The 19,912-nt window shown below is 41.1% G+C and overlaps 1 protein-coding gene across 3 annotated transcripts in view; it reads left to right on the top strand.

The window, feature by feature from the left end:
• TMTC2 (transmembrane O-mannosyltransferase targeting cadherins 2) overlaps nt 1-19,912 on the top strand; it is an 852,682-nt gene that overhangs the window by 146,102 nt on the left and 686,668 nt on the right. For 2 of the 3 annotated variants that reach the window (XR_009565442.1, XM_030856453.2), the window contains exon 2: nt 10,939-11,509. The exons of the other annotated variant lie outside the window; for it this stretch is intronic. Coding sequence is in view for 1 of the 2 variants with exons in the window: in XM_030856453.2 (XP_030712313.2) it covers nt 10,939-11,509 (571 nt within the window). In the remaining variant the exon portion in view is untranslated. The remainder of the gene's footprint in view (nt 1-10,938; nt 11,510-19,912) is intronic. 3 annotated transcript variants of the gene reach the window in all.

Raw genomic sequence — 19,912 nt, 5'->3', positions numbered from 1 at the left:
CTCTAGAGTGCAGGCTCAGTAGTTGTGGTGCATGGGCTTAGTTGCTCCGTAGCATGTGGGATCTTCCCGGACCAGGGATCGAACCCATGTCCCTGCATTGTCAGGTAGATTCTTAACCACTGCACCACCAGGGAAGTCCCTCTGCCTCTTATTAAGTATGTGCTCTTCTTTAACTAACTTAAGCCATCCAGCGTAGTTTTCTATTTTATAGCAGTATTGTGAGGATAATATGAGATAACGTGTGTGTGCTTTGTAAGCTTTGTGATCTCAGTGTAAATATGAAGTAGCACTTGTGTTTTATTACGTGTGTTTAGTTAGAGTTAATGCCCCATTGGCATGATCAGGATTTTTTTTCCCCTCTGGTAAAGCATGTAGACAAATCCTGGCAGAACTAAGAATAAGATACCTCTTAAAGTCCTATTTATACTCACAAAGCAGTTCAACCCCTGTCATCAAAAACAGAGTACCAGGGCTTCCCTGGTGGCGCAGTGGTTGAGGGTCCACCTGCCGATGCGGGGGACACGGGTTCGTGCCCCGGTCCGGGAGGATCCCACATGCCGCGGAGCGGCTGGGCCCGTGAGCCATGGCCTCTGAGCCTGCGTGTCTGGAGCCTGTGCTCCGCAGTGGGGGAGGCCACAACAGTGAGAGGCCCGCGTACCGCAAAAAAAAAAAAAAAAATCAGAGTACCAGACATAGTATTGGACAAATATAGCTTTTGTGTGAAATCTAGTTTCTCTGTAACTCTGAAGGATAAACAGGAGAGTGTATGTAATTATGTACAATGGTCGCTATGGTATAGTAGGGTGTATTTGTTTCTTAGGACAACCATAACAAAATACCACAGACTGGGTGGCTTAAACAATAGAAATTTATTTTCTCACAGTTCTGGAGGGTGAAAGTCCCGGATCAAGGTGTAAGCAGGTTTGGTTTCCCCTGAGGCCTCTTCTTGGCTTGCAGATGGCCACCTTCTCATTGGTCCGCACATGTTTTTTTTTCCCTTGCACGTGTGCCTCTTGTGTCTCTTTGTGTGTCCAAATTTCCTCTTCTTATGAGGACACCAGTTAGATTGCATTAGGGCCCAGCCTAAAGGCCTCATTTTAACTTCATTACCTCTTGAAAGCTCCAATTTCCAAATACAGTCACGTTCTGAGGCACTTAGAGATTCAACATAGGGCTTTTAAGGGGACACAATTCAGCCTGTAACATAGGGAGGGCAGTAGACCAGGAACTGAAGTTTGGATTCCAGGGTGGGCGGCTCTGATCTGTACCGATGCAGTTGTCTCATGCAGGACTCCTAACTTGTCACGTCTACATCTGCTTACGGGGCGGTGACAAGGATTCAAGACAGTCGTGCACATGAGCACATTTGGTGAAATATAAAAGCATGATACAAATGCAAGGTTGTATTGTATCATGGATACCTGTGAGGGATACATTGGCAACATGTGGAAAATTTTAAGTAGAAAAGACAAAGGATCATTGCAAATATTTGGCTAAAGAAACCTCTTGGCTAGTCTGTTTGGCTGAAGGAGAGGCGTGAATAAAGAAAGGTGATTTGGTTAAGACTTAACTCAGAGAAGACAGGAGTTAGGCTTACAGATAAACCCAACATCTGGATGATGTGGGTGAATATCTTCCCATCTCCCAATGGAGCCTGTTTTCTTAAAGCCTGTTAGTTTCTTGGTTTAAAAAATTTCCCCCTACCTTCCATGGTCTGGCAGTGAGAACTCTTAGTGGGTTTCCAAGCAGTTTCATAGCCAGAAGGCACTTTTCCTATTTACCTTAAGTGAAGATTCTATGACACCGCCTCAAGGATGTGATTTTTTTTTTTGTTTTTTAAGGTAATACTTGAGTAGTTGGGAAAACTTCCATGTACTTCAGGATATCTGTTCTGAAATTTGTACAGCATGTTTACATACATAGGCAAGTATTTTAATTGAAAAAGTGTATTCTCAGCTTGCCATGCCTACCTATTTAGAAGGCATTTGTGTTCTTAAGCACAAAGCACATCATCTTTTATTCTGTAAAAACACATAGAACAAGACCATGCACAAAATAGGTGTTCTTAGAATCTCATGGTTACACCTGTGCTCTTGTTCTTGGACTCTGGTGTCCAATAGAGCCCAGTCATATTTGAAAGCTACAATCTCATACTCATTTCTCATCTTAAAAAAAGCAGATATTTGTAATATTTTAAAAATAGAATTATAAGTAACCAGTCATACTTTAAAACATATCACTAGTGCTCAAGACCCCATTGTAAGGGAAACCTAGTATGAAATGTAAGAAAACCAAAATTTTTTAATCACCTTTTTATAGAACTATGAATTCATGAAAACCTGTGAAACTGATTGAAATTCATAAATTATATACAGCAGTGTACTAAAGTGGTTCATAAACTTGGAGTTTATGGAGTGAAAAACTTTGGGGAGTGAAAAAGCTTCATAGTACCTCTTCCAGTGGTTACTAATTTCAAGTCTGGAAAACTAGGAATAAAGATATTTTCATTAAGCTTTTAAGTTGAGACTGATTCAATTTAGTACAGCTTGAAGGAGATGAATTGTAAGTATAATATTTGATGTTAGGGTGGCATGATGTGGATATAGTGAACAAATACTTGTGTGGAAAACATTAATATTGTTTTTCATCATGCAGATTGCAAGGCAGTGAAAGATATTTCAAGTTGTTAAGAAGCTAATATTAAGGTAGAGGATTATTTTAATCAGTGAAATTAAATGCTTGGAGTATGGTTTTTGTGATTATCTCATGCTGTTAGTTTTTGCTTTAATCTTGTCAAGTGCTTTTCATATTAATACTTAAAAAAACATTTTTAGTAACAGAAGTTTTAATTGTATAATTTTTAAAAAATAATTATTTTTTTCATTTTTTTTGGCCACACCGTGTGGCATGCGGGATCTTAATTCCCCCACTGGGTACCGAACCCATGCCCCCTGCAGCAGAAGTGTGGAGTCCTAACCACTGGATCGCCAGGGAATTCCCAGAAGTTTTCATTTTAAATCATCAGCTTTCTTTTAAATGGATTATTAATTTGTTCTCAGGGTTACTTAAAGTTTTTTCTTGACCATTTCCTGTAGAAACTCTGAAAATGGCAGCATTGATTTATTTGGGGAACTAAAGACACTTCTTTAGCCAAGGTTCATCCTTTTCATTTTCTCCCACTAAGACAAGAAGAGTGTCTGGGCAAACTCTAGACTTGGGAAGCTCTAGAGAGTGAATCCGAATCTCCAGCAGCTTAGTTCAGCTTCGTTCAGCTGCAGCTGGGGCCACATTTAATCAGAAAGCTTAGTTTTCTTTGTTTGGGGGTGGGGGGAACTGGAGCGGTTGCTGTGTCAGATGTAGCTCATAAAGTTCCTTTATTGCTTACAGGAAAAGCTCCTAAAGGGATGGAAGAGGAATCCACTAAGAATATTCCTTTAGTTACAAGGCTGAGCATTCTCAGACTTACCTTCTCACAAAGCGAGCAGTTACTCGGGGGCCCTGTTCCTTGGAAATCTGACAGCAGGCTCTTTATTACTCCTTTGGCCTCTTTTCATTAAACATCTAGACAGTGACAATCACATTTTTTAAAAAGTGCCAGTTGCTTAGGAAGTCATCATCTCTGCCGTTGAAGGGTTTACAATTTAGTAGGAGGAGATCAAGATGGAAATAAGTTTAGGAATGTGCTACATGTGTAATGATAATTTCATGCCTAAAGTATAGTGCCTTCCATTTCTGCAGGGACCAAGAAAGCCAACACCGAAGTTTATTTGCCCTACCTGACATTCCCCTGTGAATCCGAAATGCATTGCTTCTTGCCAGACTAAGACAGGCTGTAAGATGTTACAATGTATCTCTCATTTCCCTACCCTGGTAGCTAAGTATTTGCATATTTACTGGAGCTTTCTAAATATAATGGCTTATCCCTAAAGAGAGACTCTAATGGAGGGATTATAGGTTAAGTGGGAAATGTGTGCCAAAGACATTTGGGTAAGCCAATTAACCTGATGGTTTTTCTCAGTTAATTAGCATTGAGTGAACAGAGTTTAGTGCCCAGAGTGAGTGAACTACTTTTAGATGCAAGTGATAATTCCCTATATACTTAAAACAATGTAGAATTTTTCTCAAAGGTGAGTGCAGCTTATCAATACCAATCATTTCTAGTTAGAATTCAGTTCATCAAATATATATTGAATGCCTACTATGTGCAAGGCTCCAAAAGATAAATAAGATACTGTTCTGTGTCTTAGGAGTTAACAGTGCATTGCGGAGATAAAGCAAGTCCTAACAAGCTGAATCGGACCTGAAGACCATTGCAGAGCTTGATGTGTAGCCACATTGCTCTCCATCCCATGAAGGACAATAGTCCAAGACAGAGTAATGCCAGTGATTCCTGCCACTCCATCCCTCAAACTTCACTCCAGCCAAACCAATCTATTGCATTTTTTTTCAGGTCCCAAGCTCACCACCTTCTTCTCTCCTGCCTCATGGTCCTTGAAAATATTGCCCATCAGTCTGGCAACATCCTAACTCCGTTACTCTTTTGCTTAACCCCTTCCGTGTATGTAGACATGCTTTCCTCCAGGAAGCTCTTGACCCGCCGACTGTCGGAAGTCTGTTCTGTTCTCCCAAGGCAATCAGGATTTCGTGTTAGAGAGGTATTTATTATACTGCAGTGAAATTGCCTCTACACATCTTTGCCTCTTCTACTAGGCTGTTTCTCGAAGTCAGTGCATCTGTTTTACTCACCATTCTATCTGCAGTGCCCTTTATAGTGTCTAGCCCATCACGGAATGAATGAATAAATGAGTGAGTGAATAATTTTCTTAAGACAGAATCAATCCATTTTGTTGAGTTGTGATTTTCAATAGGGTAGAGAAGAGGGACTGTTAAAATGCCCTGATTTCAATGCATATGTTTCCTCCTACTCCTTCTGAAATGTCTTCCACATCTCATCCCATGTAAGATCCCTGATGATGGTAGTAAGAAGTCGATGGTATTTTTTCTTTTTGCGTTACGCGGGCCTCTCACTGTTGTGGCCTCTCCCGTTGCGGAGCACAGGCTCTGGACGCATAGGCTCAGCGGCCATGGCTCACGGGCCCAGCCGCTCCGCGGCACGTGGGATCCTCCCGGACCGGGGCACGAACCCATGTCCCCTGACCCGGCAGGCGGACTCTCAACCACTGCGCCACCAGGGAAGCCCGAAGTCAGTGTTATTAATGGGAATGTGTCAATGCGCGATGTTAAAATCGAGCCGATTTGCAACAATAGCTAGGAGAGATTTTAGGGGAGACTGGGGCATCACAAACGAGCATTGGCAGTTGAAGTGTATCTGGACAGATGTAAACTGGTCAAAGAACGGCAATCCAGGCAGAGGAAGGAAAAAAATGATCTGAGTGAAGGCCTAGAAGCTGGGAAGTTCGGTTGACATTAGGATGCATATAGAGGAGTAATGGGAGATTGGCCTAGAAGTCATAATGGGGTTGGCTGTGAATGCTGGGCTGGGAAGGGTGTTTATTTTGGTAAGAAATAGGATGTGATGAGGGATTCTTGTGAAGCAGAGTGATGGTGTTAGGGTTATACTTCAGGAGTTATATTTCAGGAAGTTTCTCTATCCACAGCATGTATAATAGATCAAAAGGGGAATGAAAGCAGGCAGGGATGACTAGTTCAGTTTTACAAATATTTGTTATGTGCCTCATATGTATTGGGCATTGAAGAAAATATACTCTTTCCATGGGGGGACTTTGAGCCTAATGAAAGAAACAGAATAATAAACAGGCGCTTTTAGTAAGCCTGCTAAGCAATAGGGGTAGGAAATGATGGAAGCCTGAATGGGGGCGGGGGAAGGAGAAAAGAGAAGTTAGAGGTGAATTTAAGGAAAACTTGCGAGTTGGATTTTTCTCTGAGATCCTGACTGGCGTCAACATATCCTTAACCAATTTAGAAGTAGATGTAGGAGCAAAGAGAGAAGGACCCCTCATGCACAACCGCGGTGTCAGTGCTGGAAGAATGATGGTGCTTAATGAGGGGCTTGTATGAAAAAGGAGGTGGTGTGTAAGGAAAATTATTTGGATTCAGTCTTATTCAGCTGAAGATACTGAAAGGGCAACTAACAATATTGCTTGATAGTTACACAGTGCTATTTTATTTAGCAGTCTTCGGTTGCACATCTCAGAATAACAGTTCAAACTAGTGTATCGGCTTATTGGCTTATTTAGTTATTGGCTTATTTAGCAGTGTTAGCTTCAGGCACGACGGGATCCAGCTGCACTAAGAATTGCCTCTGTCTCCTTGATCTGGGTTTTTTGTGTTGGCTTCATTCTTAGGCTCTGTCTTCAGGGAATCCTTTAGTAGCCCTAGGATTTCATCTCATTCTTAAAATAAGATGTCCTTTCCCAGTGGATTGTTGGAGCTGTTTTGACTCCAACTGACCTGGCTGGCTGCTAAGTCAGTTCTTGTGGCCAGAAATGAGGATGGGGGGATATAGTACGCTAACTGGCCAAATCAAACGATAACCTTTCATCAGGAGGTGGGGATGACAGCTTCACTCTATGCACATGGACTGAGGGTGGGTGTGGCCTGTTCTCAGAAGGAAGAACAGGACACTGTTAACTAAGAAGAAGGGGTCTGGAAAAACCAGTCCATGACACCAGGCTAAGTAATTTTTCAAACATTTTAAGTTAACATTGCCTCATTTGATCTTCAACACAACAATCTGTGAGAAGCGTTGTTATCTACCAACTGTAGGTAAAGGAGCTGTGCTTTAGACAGGTTAACTGGCCAAAGGTAAGACTCTGGTGTTAGTAGAGGAACCGGGATTGCATCATTCAGGTATGGCTGTCACCTGGGGCAGTACAAGTGTAGACTTGTGAGCAACACGCAGGCTGGAGGCGTTGATGGAGAAAGCATCTCTTGAGTTGCAGGTGTCAAAGATGATGACCACAGAGGTGGAAAGTGTAGAGAGAGGGGAGGTCAGGAGACAGAACCGAGAGAAACATCCACATTTGGGAGAAAAATCTGAAAGAGATGCTAGCCAAGGAGAGTTGGAAAGAAGTCAAAAAAGATAGGAGGGGAATGGGAAGAGTAATGTGTTAAAAGACCCCAGGTACGACTTCATAAATGTTTATTATTTTGTGCTGAGAGTGTCGTAAAAGCTTAAAGGAATTTTAAGTGAAATAGGAACGTGGTACATAGATTTTTGAAGGCTATATATATATGAAGAAAGAGTACTGATTTTGCATTGATGGCTAGCACTAGTTGTTTGGTGTTAATGGTGGTAATACTAATAATGACGGCAGCTATCATGTGTTACATATATTACATATAACAATGTGCTTTTTGCTTACTAACTCGTTTCCTCCTCAAAATGGTCCTATAAGGCAAGTACAGTTATTATCCTTATCTTGCAGATGAAAAAACTGAGGTACAGAGAGATGGAGTAACTCCGGTCCAGTTGGCTCCAGACTCAGTTTTCTTAACCACTGCATTTCACTGCCCTTTCTGGGCATAGATTGGCGTGCTTGGGTAGCACTGAAGCAGGGCAGGTTAACAAAGGCCATGCTCTTTCTTCTTTCTCCTGTGGAACAAATTTCAACCCATCACCTAAAAGAAAAAAAAAATTTTTTTAAATATAGAGTTTGGCCTTTACTTACTTTTTAGTAGAACAATTTGAAAGTACTTGGGAAGAGCGTGCCATTTGATGTTTGGAGAATCTAAGCATCGTTCCTCCTCTGAAGGACTGATGGCCATCATTTTTGTGGGTGCTCATGACTGAAAAGGTCAACGGACAGGAAAAACAGTACTGAGAGAAACCCACACAAGGACAGTTGGGATGGCAGCGTCATATCATTCATCCATTTTACGTTTTACAGTAGTGTTGGCCTTTGTCGACATTTTTTAAAGGAAAAATCATAATGCAGCAAAAAGCCACAAATGAGCAAAACTGAAAACAGATTAAGACCTCCTTGAAAGCTTGAGAGACTGGATCTTTTTGCTTCAAAAGACAGTCTCTTGGGCCTGTGTTCCCTGGAGAATTCTGCCTACAATTGTTTCTTTTCCACACCTGCTGCTTCAATGTTCTTCACCTTTCCTGGAGTGGAAAATTTCCCAATTCCTTAGTGTCTTTCTGAATTTTCAATACCCACTCACAGAAGTAACATTAGAAATTATATCAGCATGACATTTTGTTTCGAGTTAAGCCTTTTCATTGAGAAGTAACAGGTTCCCCTCTTTCAGTTTTGGACTTGCATAAGAAAACGCAAATAGATGAGTATCTATTATGTTGAGTGTTGAGCGACTACCTTTACTTCTCATTTTGCTGGCAGATTATTCAGATTCCATTAAATCCCTTTTGGTGTGTATCTTTCTTAATATGATGTGAAGGATGCGTAATGCATCCCTTATCACTGACTTGCATGTGTGACATGACTTATGTACTAAAGCCCAGTGCAATTTCGTCTTATTTCTTGTTCTTTTGCCGTAACATTTATTGAGTAAATAAAAACCTGGCTAATAATAAGATAATGCCCATCAGAGAATTTTATCAGACCGAAGTCTCCCTTAGTGCAGTGTATTTTGAACATGGGTGGGATGTTCCTTTGCTCTTCTATTATTTTATTGACACTGTTTGCCTTTAATTCTTTTCTACAGTGTAAATTTAGGGCTGTGCCGCATCAAAGGTTTTTCTCACAATGAAATTATGAGATTTGTTAGTTTTGTTCTTTGTTTTGAAATTCTTGTTTCACGAGAGTTAAACGCATAGTATATCTTGTTTTTGCTGCAGATTACTAGATTTATTGCTACGGATATAAGAAATTCTGGCAGCTTTGAACAGATTTTTAAACATGTGCTTCTTTTTTTTTTTTTCCTTTCCCTCAAAAAGTCTTTACAGAGTTAGTTATGGAGCTGAACTAATAGCATGTAGAAAACCTGGTTTAGGGAACATGCGTCTCCATTCTATAAGGATCTGCCACTGAAAGGGTGAAGTATTGTCCTAAACAAAATGTGCTTTTCAGCTTTTCTCGCTAAATTAGCCAAGCCTTATCCCACAGTGCTTTGCTGTTGAACTTTCTGCTGCCCTGACTTTGATAGTATGAACGTTTCTGCATTGATATTAGAGAAATGCACATCAATATCTAAGTTAATGTTCAGTGGAGGCCAGTTGGCTTTTCATTCTCAATGGCTTGAAATCAGCTCTAACAACACTGGCAGTTTGGCAGTTTTTCATATTTCTTTAAAATTTTAATTATAACCCATCAAGTCTTAAGCAATTACTTCTGGGGTAGACTCTTGATGAATGTCATAACAGGGTGTTTTAGTTTAATGGATCCAGACTAACATCTGTTTCTAATATTTTAAAAGCCAATTTATATGGAAATTCATTTATACACAGTCAATACACGGAGCCTTGTAAAAATCAAAATCAAAATGGAAAATCAAACCACTGTGATATAGTAGGTCTTCTGTTAACAAAGGATTTCACTGATGAGTAGATTCAGCTGTGCTAACACCCAAACTATTGCAGCTTAAACAAGATAGCAATTTCTTTCTCAAACTCAGGTAGTTTGCCAAGGGCTGGTATGGTCTACCATGACAGGGACTCAGTTTCCTTCAGTCTTATTGCTCTGTTGGCATGACTTCTATTCCTAAGGACACCTTGTGAGTCACGATGGCTGCTGGAACTCCAGCTATTACATCTGTGCTCCAGCAGGAAGGGGGTAGGGGTAGGAGAGGGAAGGATACTAAGCTTTTTCCTTTTAAGGATACTTTTTTCTAGTAGTGCATAGCACTCTGCTTATATCCCACTGACCAAATATTAGTCAGTGGCCAAATACTAGTCACAGGACCATATTTAGCAGCAAGGGAAGATAGGAAATGATCATTTTTTGTCCAGAAGACATGTACCCAGCTAAAAACTAAAGTATGGGAAAATGGAGAACATAGACACTGGAGAACTGTCTGTTAACATTGAGTACTTTTTAAAACCTGATTTTGACAGACTTTCTGCCTTTTATTGAGCATCTAGAAAAGTCAGCTCGTTTTCATAAGTAAATAATATATACAGAAGGACTAGCATAGTGTTTGGCAGAGTAGATAACCAACTACTATTAATGTATGTTGATGTCTGTTTTCATTCCAGCCCCCAGATGCACCTAATTTCAGAGGTTGTGGGTCGAACTGAATTTTATAAGGGGCTTTTTGTAGATTAGAATACAGTCTTTGTAGAATAATAATAGCAGCAGCTCACAGGGCCAAGGTGTTCTTTGCACTAGGTCTCCAGAACACTCATGTATCTGCAAAGCAGTGTTCTTTGCTTTTTTACACAGTAGATAAATGAACAATTACAAGGGTTAGAAGCTTGTGGAAGCTCGGGCTCCTCCCCAGACCTACTGAATTAGAACCTTTACATGCCTGATAATGAGATCCCCAGGTGATCTGCATGTATGGGAAGCATTGCTCTGGGCACAGATGTTCTACCTAAAATTTATTTCTGCTGGGGGGGCGGCTAGTCCTTGCTGTAAGCGTATCCCCTGCACCAGTATCACCCGAGACTTTCTAGCCAACACGGGGCAATTGTTTGGCAACTGATTTATTGAACCTTAAGAGTTAAGCCTTTAACTCTGCATTTATTCTTCAAAGGTATTTGCATTCAAACAAGGAGGAAAGCTTTTGAGGGAGAGAAGTACAACCTTAATTGCGGATCTAGTAAGCCATTAAGGGGAGGATCTGAATTCAATCTACTTGGAAAGCCGGCTCCAAGGCTCGTTTGCATTAATCACGTATACCTGGAATCCCATCATAAAGCCACGTGATGACAAAGCCACGTGATGACAAGGCTACAAAGGAAGGCAGTGTTTTAGCAGTATGTTTTAGCAGTGTATTTCCTTCTTTCTTTCTGTATTTTACATTAGATTTCTGTTTCGACATTTTATTTTTTAGCCGTGCTATCAAGACTAATCAGGACCTTCTCCCAGAAACCCCATGGACCCACATTTTCTACAATGATTTTTGGGGGACGCTGCTAACCCACAGCGGCAGCCACAAGTCCTACCGGCCACTCTGCACTCTTTCCTTCCGCCTGAACCATGCCATCGGAGGGCTGAATCCCTGGAGCTACCATCTTGTCAACGTGCTCCTGCATGCGGCGGTCACTGGTCTCTTCACGAGCTTCTCCAAGATCCTGCTTGGGGATGGATACTGGACCCTCATGGCTGGCTTGATGTTTGCCTCTCACCCCATCCACACGGAGGCGGTGGCAGGAATCGTGGGCCGGGCCGATGTGGGGGCCAGTCTCTTCTTCCTCCTCTCCTTGCTCTGCTACATGAAACACTGTTCTACAAGGGGCGCCTCGGCCAGGACCTGGGGCTGGTTCCTGGGGACAGGACTGTGCGCCGGATGCAGCATGCTGTGGAAGGAACAAGGAGTGACGGTCCTGGCAGTTTCAGCCATTTATGACGTCTTTGTCTTTCACAGGCTGAAAATGAAACAGATCTTACCCACCATTTACAAAGTAAGTGATTGTTGGTGCTTGAGCGTTGGATTACTGAGTCCTCTCCTTGCTTGGTCCCTTTTCCCCATTTAAAAAGCAAATGTGTTCCTCTTCAAAGAGAATTTAAAGTAAGTTACTTTTTGATCTTCGGGAGGTGGAAGTGTCCTCTCTGACCTTTCCCTACTAACTGAGTGTCAGTCACGGATGATTTTATTTCTCAGGTTTCTTATTTTCATGATTTCCAAGGGGCTAGAAGGACAATTCTGCCTTGTAAAGAATATGCATCTTTATTATTTATTTAGTTTTACTCCTCGATTTCAGCCCAAATTCCCTGTAATCCAATAAATTGCCTCTAAAATGTGTTTGAAAAAAATAACACAGCTGATCATAGAGCTAGATGCTCGACTCTGTCAAGAGGAAATCCTCTGCTATTTGTTAATATTACTTTTCCTGAGCTGACTTTGGAAAACAACCCTCTCTGCAGTGCACTGGGAACTCACATTCTTAAATCATGAGTCATATTCACCTTTCCCTGATGTAGTATATAAGAACCGAAGAGTCAAAACAGAAAGTGGTTATTGTAAGTTTTGCCCTGAGGCCAATTAAGACCTTTGCCTCAGGGCTTAATATGTGTTCTTCTGTATTCCCTTAGTGGTTGCAAAATGCAATGTCGTCTGAAGGTCACGGAAGCACTTTCGGATCCCACGTACTTAAAGAGAACTGAGCAGTTTTCTGCTGGTGTGTTTGGGTGGACCAGCACCTCTTGAGAAACTGCCTCCTTCCCATCTCCCCATCCTCCCTCTCTGGCAATAAACTCACCCTTGCTTTAACTTAAGCATAAAGGCGGAACTTTGCCAGTGTTTGCAGACCTCAGCCATTTTCTAAATCATGGACCACAGCCAGCTCCTCCATCCTTTTGGACACTCTTAAGCAAGGAATTACGGTTTAGGATACTGACCCTGAGAAAGCTGTCAAGTTTTCTAGTTTTTACCACTTTTTTCTCTCAGTTATTAATTTTACTTAAAATTCAATTGGGAAGAAATTGAAATAAAGAACAAAATTGAGGGAAATGGAAACATTTATTTATTTTATTTTTAAAATATATTTTTAATTTTTGGCTGCGTTGGGTCTTCGTTGCTGTGCGCAGGCTTTCTCTAGTTGTGGCGAGCGGTGGCTACTCTTTGTTGTGGTACATGGGCTTCTCATTGCGGTGGCTTCTCTTTGTTGGGGAGTACGGGCTCTAGGCGCGCGGGCTTCAGTAGTTGTGGCACGCGGGCTCAGTAGTTGTGTCTCGCTGGCTCTAGAGCGCAGACTTAGTAGCTGTGGCACACGGGCTTAGTTGCTCCTCGGCATGTGGGATCTTCCCAGACCAGGGCTCAAACCCGTGTCTCCTGCATCGGCAGGTGGAGTCTTAACCACTGCACCACCAGGGAAGTCCTCGGAAACATTTATTTTTAAATGACTTTTTTTTCTTTTACATAGGAGGCAGAGTAATTACTGCTGTGCCTCTGCTCTGCAGGGAACTCCAGTATCAAGTGCTTAATGAAGTTCTTTTGTGATTTCGATTAAATGCTGAAACTTTAAAAGAGAACTCTGGTTAGAGTTTGATGCTTTGCAAACAACATATGGTTTGAAAGTCAAGCTTTTAATTTCAAATCAATTTTAATTAGTCTCTCAAGGAAATTTAGGGAAAATAATCTTTTTCTTTCCTTTGAAAACCATGCCATCAACAATAGACAGTTTTCTTGTTTTACTGGAAATACAAATAGAGTAAGTGTAAGTCATGGTCCTTGTCCTATGCAGGGTGAGAACTATTTGGGGATGCAGACTGGGTGTTTTAAGACCCTGTGTTGATAGCCTGTGAAACACTGTGGTTTCTCCTACAGAATTTTCATGTTACCATCTCATGAATTAGGAAATTACCTTGGTATGTCAATTCAGGACTTGCTTTTAGGACCTTTGAAGTTCTCTTCTGAGAAATTTTCAGGTCTGTAAGCCTGTTTTCAAGGATTAAGTTGCTGATTGATCTCCTTACTATAAATATGTCCCATGCAGTATTTGGGACATACTTATAAGAGAAGACTATCCTTTGTTCATCTGAAATTAAAATATAACTGGGCATCTCGTATTTTACTTGGCAGCCTTACTCATGCAACTGCTGCTTCAGAAAACGAGACGTGCCACTAGTGCAGGGGAGAAGAACTGTTCTCTCCATCGGAGTTCTTTGGCTGGGCTAATAATCAAACGGCCGTAAGACAGATTAACAGGAGAAAAACAGATTTAGTTTTGTACACACAGGACCCCCTCAGAGACAGGAGAAGCTCCTCAACAGTTAGGCAGTTGAGGTTTCTATGCCATCCTGAGCTAAGGAAAAGGGGGGAGGGGTCTGGAACTTCAGAGGAAGGAAGACGATGCACAGGAAGACAGGACGAGCAAATGTTTGCCACACCAGACCAAAGAGTCTTCCTTTTGTAAAAAAGTTATCTTTGGTAATAACTCTCTTCCTGGCACAGGCTAACTAAATCCTTTTAGGCATTTAAGAGGGAAGTAAAAACTTCTTCTTGAGTCTGTTGGGCCTTAATTGTCTTTCGCTCCGTATAATCCACATGCCAAAGTGGCACATTCTGTGGCAGCCTGCCCCGAACCCCATCACTGTGAAGGAATTCGTAAGAGTAGAGAGTGTGAAGTCCCCCGCACTATGGGAAAGGACTTAATGGCTTTGAATGTTCAGTGTCTTGAGAAGTTTTCAGATGGAAACTTGCCCAGGCTGCCTGGCAGCCACTGCTTGCGGGCGAGGGAAGTGGTCAGGGCAGCAAAACCCTTCATCTGATAGCTGCTATCTCAACTTAGCAGTGAGCTTAATGAGGACATTGGGATAACAGACTTTACAGATCCATAAGGAACCTTGAGACCATCTATGCCAGTCCCCTTGTTTCCAGCTGAGGTGTAGAGAACCAGAGATGTGAAAGTCACCCAGAAAATGGTGGAATCACTAGGACTAGAAGACATATTTGTAACTGTCTAGTGATCTTACACTGTGAAGGTGTGAAGATGAATAAAGAAAGTAGTCAGATGACTCCACAGTAGAAAAGAAAATAATAGGCATTGTATCTTAACGTGCACTGGCTGAGTCACTTTGCACTAGTTCAATGACCTGTTTCTTCATGTAGAAATCGAGATAATTAATGTTCTTTCCTAGAGATGTTAGGAAGATTGTGTGAAACTGTAGAGTGTTCGTTGTGAACTGGGTGCCCCATATTTGGAAGTCACTTAAGGCACATTAGTTGAAGGGAAAGAAGAAATATCAGTGGAAATGTGATTCTTTATCTCAAGAAAGAGAAGGCCAAAGGATACATTTCTACTAGTCTTTAAACACGCAGTGGTTTGAAAGCACATGAATTAGGAGTCAACTAAAGCTGAAGCATGAATATTTAAGCAAAAACTTTCATTTCGAATTTCATGACTATGGGGCTTATAAACACTGGCATAGATTACATATGGAAGTTATAGAAAAATTCCATGTTCTGTCTGTAAAATAAATAGATCTCTCTGCCTGGGGTGAGTTAGAAGAGACTCTGAAGGAAGTGGATTAAAAGACGTTTCAACCTTAAACGAATAATCGTCTTAAATGTCTTACTAATTAACTCTGCATCGGAGTTATCATAGTTGGCCACATGAAATAAACTTCCCTGCCTTATTAAAACATAACTTATATATAAACAGAAAAATCCAGTGCACAAATGTTTACCTCTATTAGGCAAACTAGAGAACCGGCCAGATACTCAAAACTCTAAAGATGGTGGTCCTACAAGCTGGAAGTTATTAAAACCAGAGGAGCAAGGCTCTCCATTCTTATAGTTTTGTCCGTAATGTTTTTCTCATAGCAGTCACACTCAGCTTCTCCCTTCACATTTCTTCGGAAACGTCAGAAGTTAGAGGCCTATCAGATCCAGGCCCCAAAGTCAAATGCACACCAGGACCAGGCAGAAGGGCCTGTGGTGAACTAGAGGTTATGCTCTCGCACTCGTACTTCTCTCCATCCCATTATTGCGATAAGAAAATACAGGTTTCAGTTTCGTAGAGGTTAATATTTTTCTAAGACAGACATCTGTATTTTCTATGACATCTCCTGTTATTTATTATTGCTTACTAATTTAAGAACAAATATGCCCTGTTTGGACCAGACGATATCCTTGGGATGACTGAATCTGGCCAGAAGTCTTGGCTGCCGTGTTTTGACTTCTAAGGTTCATGCAAGGGATACCCGTGTCCATATGACATGTACATTTTTTGTAGTTCTGCAAAAGAAATACGAAAGTTTTTTCTTCGATGAAGTGTTTGAAAAACAGTAGGTACCCAGAAAATCATAGATATTTTATTTAGTATTTGGTAACCATGTATAGTGTTTATATCTGCCAGGCACTGTTCTGAATATGTCAAAAATATTAACACATTTAACTTATTTAGTAAATGCCTATCAAGAGAGTAATATGACTTATGAAATAATGTGGTTGAATATAATATGAAATAAGATAGTTTTCAATAGTTAGGAAGATTTCTAAGAAAACAATATAAAATCTTCAGGAATGTGTATGAACAAAATTAGAGTTCCTAAGTATTTTTTTGAAAACTGTTAAATGTTCTAGATCTTCACTTCAGCATCTATTTAATATGTTTCCTACATTATTCTTGGCATCTAGTGCACCATTTGGCACATAGTAGGAACCTAGTAAATTATTGAATTCGTCCTTGTTTAAGATTGACTTTTGAAAAGGATGTGCGTGCAATGGTGAAGTGAAATCCTATACTCTCCCCTTTCTACAGTGAGGATTTCATTACTGGTTAGTGAGTTCTGGAAGGTAGGATTGGAAGAAATGCATGTCAGAAAAATGTTGAAAAATGAGTTTTCTTGACCTCTCACCAAATGATTATTTTAGCCTTTCTTAGATGATTTTCACTTACTTTTTTTTTTTTTTTTTTGCGGTACGCGGGCCTTTCACTGTTGTGGCCTCTCCCACTGCGGAGCACAGGCTCCGGATGCACAGGCTCAGCGGCCATGGCTCACGGGCCCAGCCGCTCCGCGCGGCATGTGGGATCCTCCCAGACCGGGGCACGAACCCGTGTCCCCTGCATCGGCAGGTGGACTCTCAACCACTGCGCCACCAGGGAAGCCCCTTCACTTACTTTTTGACAGCATAAAACTAAGTAAGGGGAGTGGGGAACCCTTGAAATACACACTAGCCTTGCAAATAAATGCTAGACTTTTATCTGCCCACAAAATATTTTACAAGTCTCCCATGACCCCAGGAGGTACATGGGTAATAAAATCAGTAAAGGCAACATTTTTCTTACTTACCCAACATCAGTCATTTCTTGCCTAGTGGCCATTTTCTGTGCTTATTTAACACCTGTTAACTGTTTTAATGTGGAAACATCTTTTTCTCCCCCCCTTTATTAGCCTCATAATCACTCAGTTACAGGTGGGGAAAAAAATTTAAAAAGGAAGGAAATCTGAAAGCGGGTGTAACAATTCTAACTATAGCCCAAAATAATTTGGAAAAATGAAGCCCTTTGAGTTTGATCTTTTTAAAGACTGTCTCTAAAGATGGCTGCATTAATTTTGCTGTAGTTGCTTCCAAGATGTGCATTATCCGGACAGCCTCCTTCAAATAAAATCTTGCTGCTGTATTTCATGTAAACAAGATAAAGAGACTATATTATTAGAGAGGGAAACGGGAGGCATTGCCACTTTCAAAAAACAAGTCATCTCTGTCTAGAAATAACTTTATTTTAATGCGAAGCAGGATGTGTTTGATGGAGGTTGCCTTTGTTGAACAAGTTTACCTTTATCTTGGGTATTATGTAAGCTGGGCTCTACAGCCGGGTGCAGTGATCAGACCCACACTAACAAACAGTCCCATATTTCCAAACCATTTACAGGGTTTATCTTGAGAATGGTTTCCGAGGGTTAGGGCTTATGTTCTGTTGAAGGTTTGGTTTTGTCGCTGTCGGAACACTGAAGACATTAAACGTAGTGCTTCTGTATATCAGACTATTTTGTGTGACTCCCCGTGTACAGAAGAGCCAGCGCATAGCCTGCAGGTATTTGCACATTGAATCCACATGTGTTTTTTTATTTGATTAGCTGCTCGGATGACATTGGTGGAATCTGTTATCATTTATGTCCCTGTCCCTTTTCTTTCTAGACCAGGTTGTGGTTTTACGTAAGATGTGACCCTCATATCCATTGCCTTGAATGAAATAGGATATATTTGCCCTTTCTGGTTGTCTTTAATCACCATCTGTGCCACTCCAAGTAGTGTTCCTGCTGTCTGAGGATTGTCTTTTCCCCCATTTGCCTTACACTTGACTTTGTGAGAATCCAGATATAGCAAGAGACTCCGATTCCGATCACAGTATTTCCTCGCATTATTGAAACTGGAGGACTGTTTGTTATGCAGCTGCAAATGAATCTGGATTTCCTTCAAGTAAACTTGTTGTAGCATTTAATATTCATGACCTGTAGTTCTTTAAAACTTTGAACTGCTGCGAAGACCGCTAACCAGATAACACCACAAATAAAGTCGAGGTTCAGAAATATTTTACAATTCAAAAAGCCAAAGATTAATAGGGTATTTTATTCCTGCAGGTTGGCTTCCTCGCTCAGCTGACTTAAGATGATTCTGTATTCTATTTGTGGTTTAGGTTCCAATTATTTAAATTTGGGAAGCTGATTACCCTTGCAGGTTTCTGTAATGCTTGCATTAGAGTGTTAATACCTGGGACAGTGTTCTATTCACAAATTATGATTGTTTTTTTAAAGATTCATCTTTGTGCAAGGCATGGTGTTAGGTGATGTGGGGAATCAAATATGAATCGAAAAACTTCTGCCCTGAAGGACGTTTGAGAGTAGTAGGAAGTGGAGAATAGTGCCTGCAAGTATAGAACTGAAATTCAAGCTGAAGAGTGGTGAGGGCTGGAGGGGAGGCCCTGGGAGCATTAGGGCGGCTTAGAGGAAGGGGAGGTGACTTTCAGCTGAAGTGCCTTCAGCAGCAAAGGTGTGGGAGGAGGACCCCAAAGGATTCTTGGGATATGGGCATTTATAATTGGACAGACGAGGAAGAGTGGAGAGCGGAGCCTGAGCATTACACAGAGGGACGCTCAGAGGAAGTTACTGAGGAGCACTGAGCAGTCCTTTTGTTAGATACCCAGAGCACCAGGACCTGGAGAGGAAAATGAATCAGGAAAGGTAGACTGAGACAGCTACTGGGTCTAACGACGTCGGGGCCCTTTAAGATGGCTTGTCACCCCGACAATGATGGGAAGTGATGCCTGGCTTTCAAATGTGCTAGCCCTTGGACTGGTCCATGGGAGAAGCCCAAGAATGTATAGGCCAGCTCTTCTTGCCTCTTGGAGAACTTTCTTTTCTGTTCTTCCCCTAAACCTTGGGGAGAGAGGGTCCCTTGGGTGATGAGATTAACGACCAGACTCAGGAGTAGAAGTTGCATCTCATTCAGTGAGTGTGTCTCCGATCAGTGTTTATTTCGTTCTTTAGCATTTAAAAGAAAAGCAGTTATTTTCTGAAGGCTAATATTGTCGTACTTTTTTCTCCGTAATATTTGGCATATTATTATATACTCCTAATGAGAAAAACAGGGAGTCCTTAAGGGCTCTTTCCTATGTCCGTTCTTCCAGTATTCCTGAAACGTGTTCAGATATTACTGTGAATGGCCACAAATACAAATCCCTCTTTGTTTTGTACTCTTTCACAAAGGAAGACAGAAAAAAAAATTTTTACAGGACGGAATAAAACACCCTATCAGCACTAAATTTCAACCAGTTAACTGAGTACACTGTCAGTGAAAATGACACGCAAATTGGACCTTGTGATGAATAAATAATGAGTCTCATTGAAATCATCTCTGCTGTTCTCATAACACTGTCTGGGATGCATATTACATCACTTGGCTCAATTTTCGATAACCTGCTGCCTCAGAGGAATCCAATTGACTGACGGGATCTCATGACTATCAGGTTACTCATATTCAGCTGGGTTCTGTCAATTTCACAGAAAATGATGTGGTTTGCACAAATTTGAAATCCATTGTCATTGCCTAGAAGTCAGATTCCCGTCTTAAATGCCTGGAACAATGGAAATGCTAATTTAGTTTTGATTTCTCAAATGAAACTTAAGCTATAGAAAGCCTGATTTCCGGAGTACATTAGAGATTCCTCAAAAGGTGTGAGCAGGGTGGGAGGTGGGTTGGATAAAACTGAATATTAAATCAAATTCTTTGATCATTAGAATATCTGTGATATGTGATACTGTGGTAAAGGTTGCATGGTGTGATGTTTTATTTTTTATATCCAGTTTCATACCTATTGATCACAGTATTCCTTTCTTCAAAAAGGAAAATAAGAAAT

Source organism: Globicephala melas, chromosome 10 (assembly GCF_963455315.2).
Source record: "Globicephala melas chromosome 10, mGloMel1.2, whole genome shotgun sequence".
NCBI lineage: Eukaryota > Metazoa > Chordata > Mammalia > Artiodactyla > Delphinidae > Globicephala > Globicephala melas.
The sequence above is the reverse complement of the archived record's forward strand: the minus strand, read 5'-3'. Positions and strand labels throughout refer to the sequence as shown.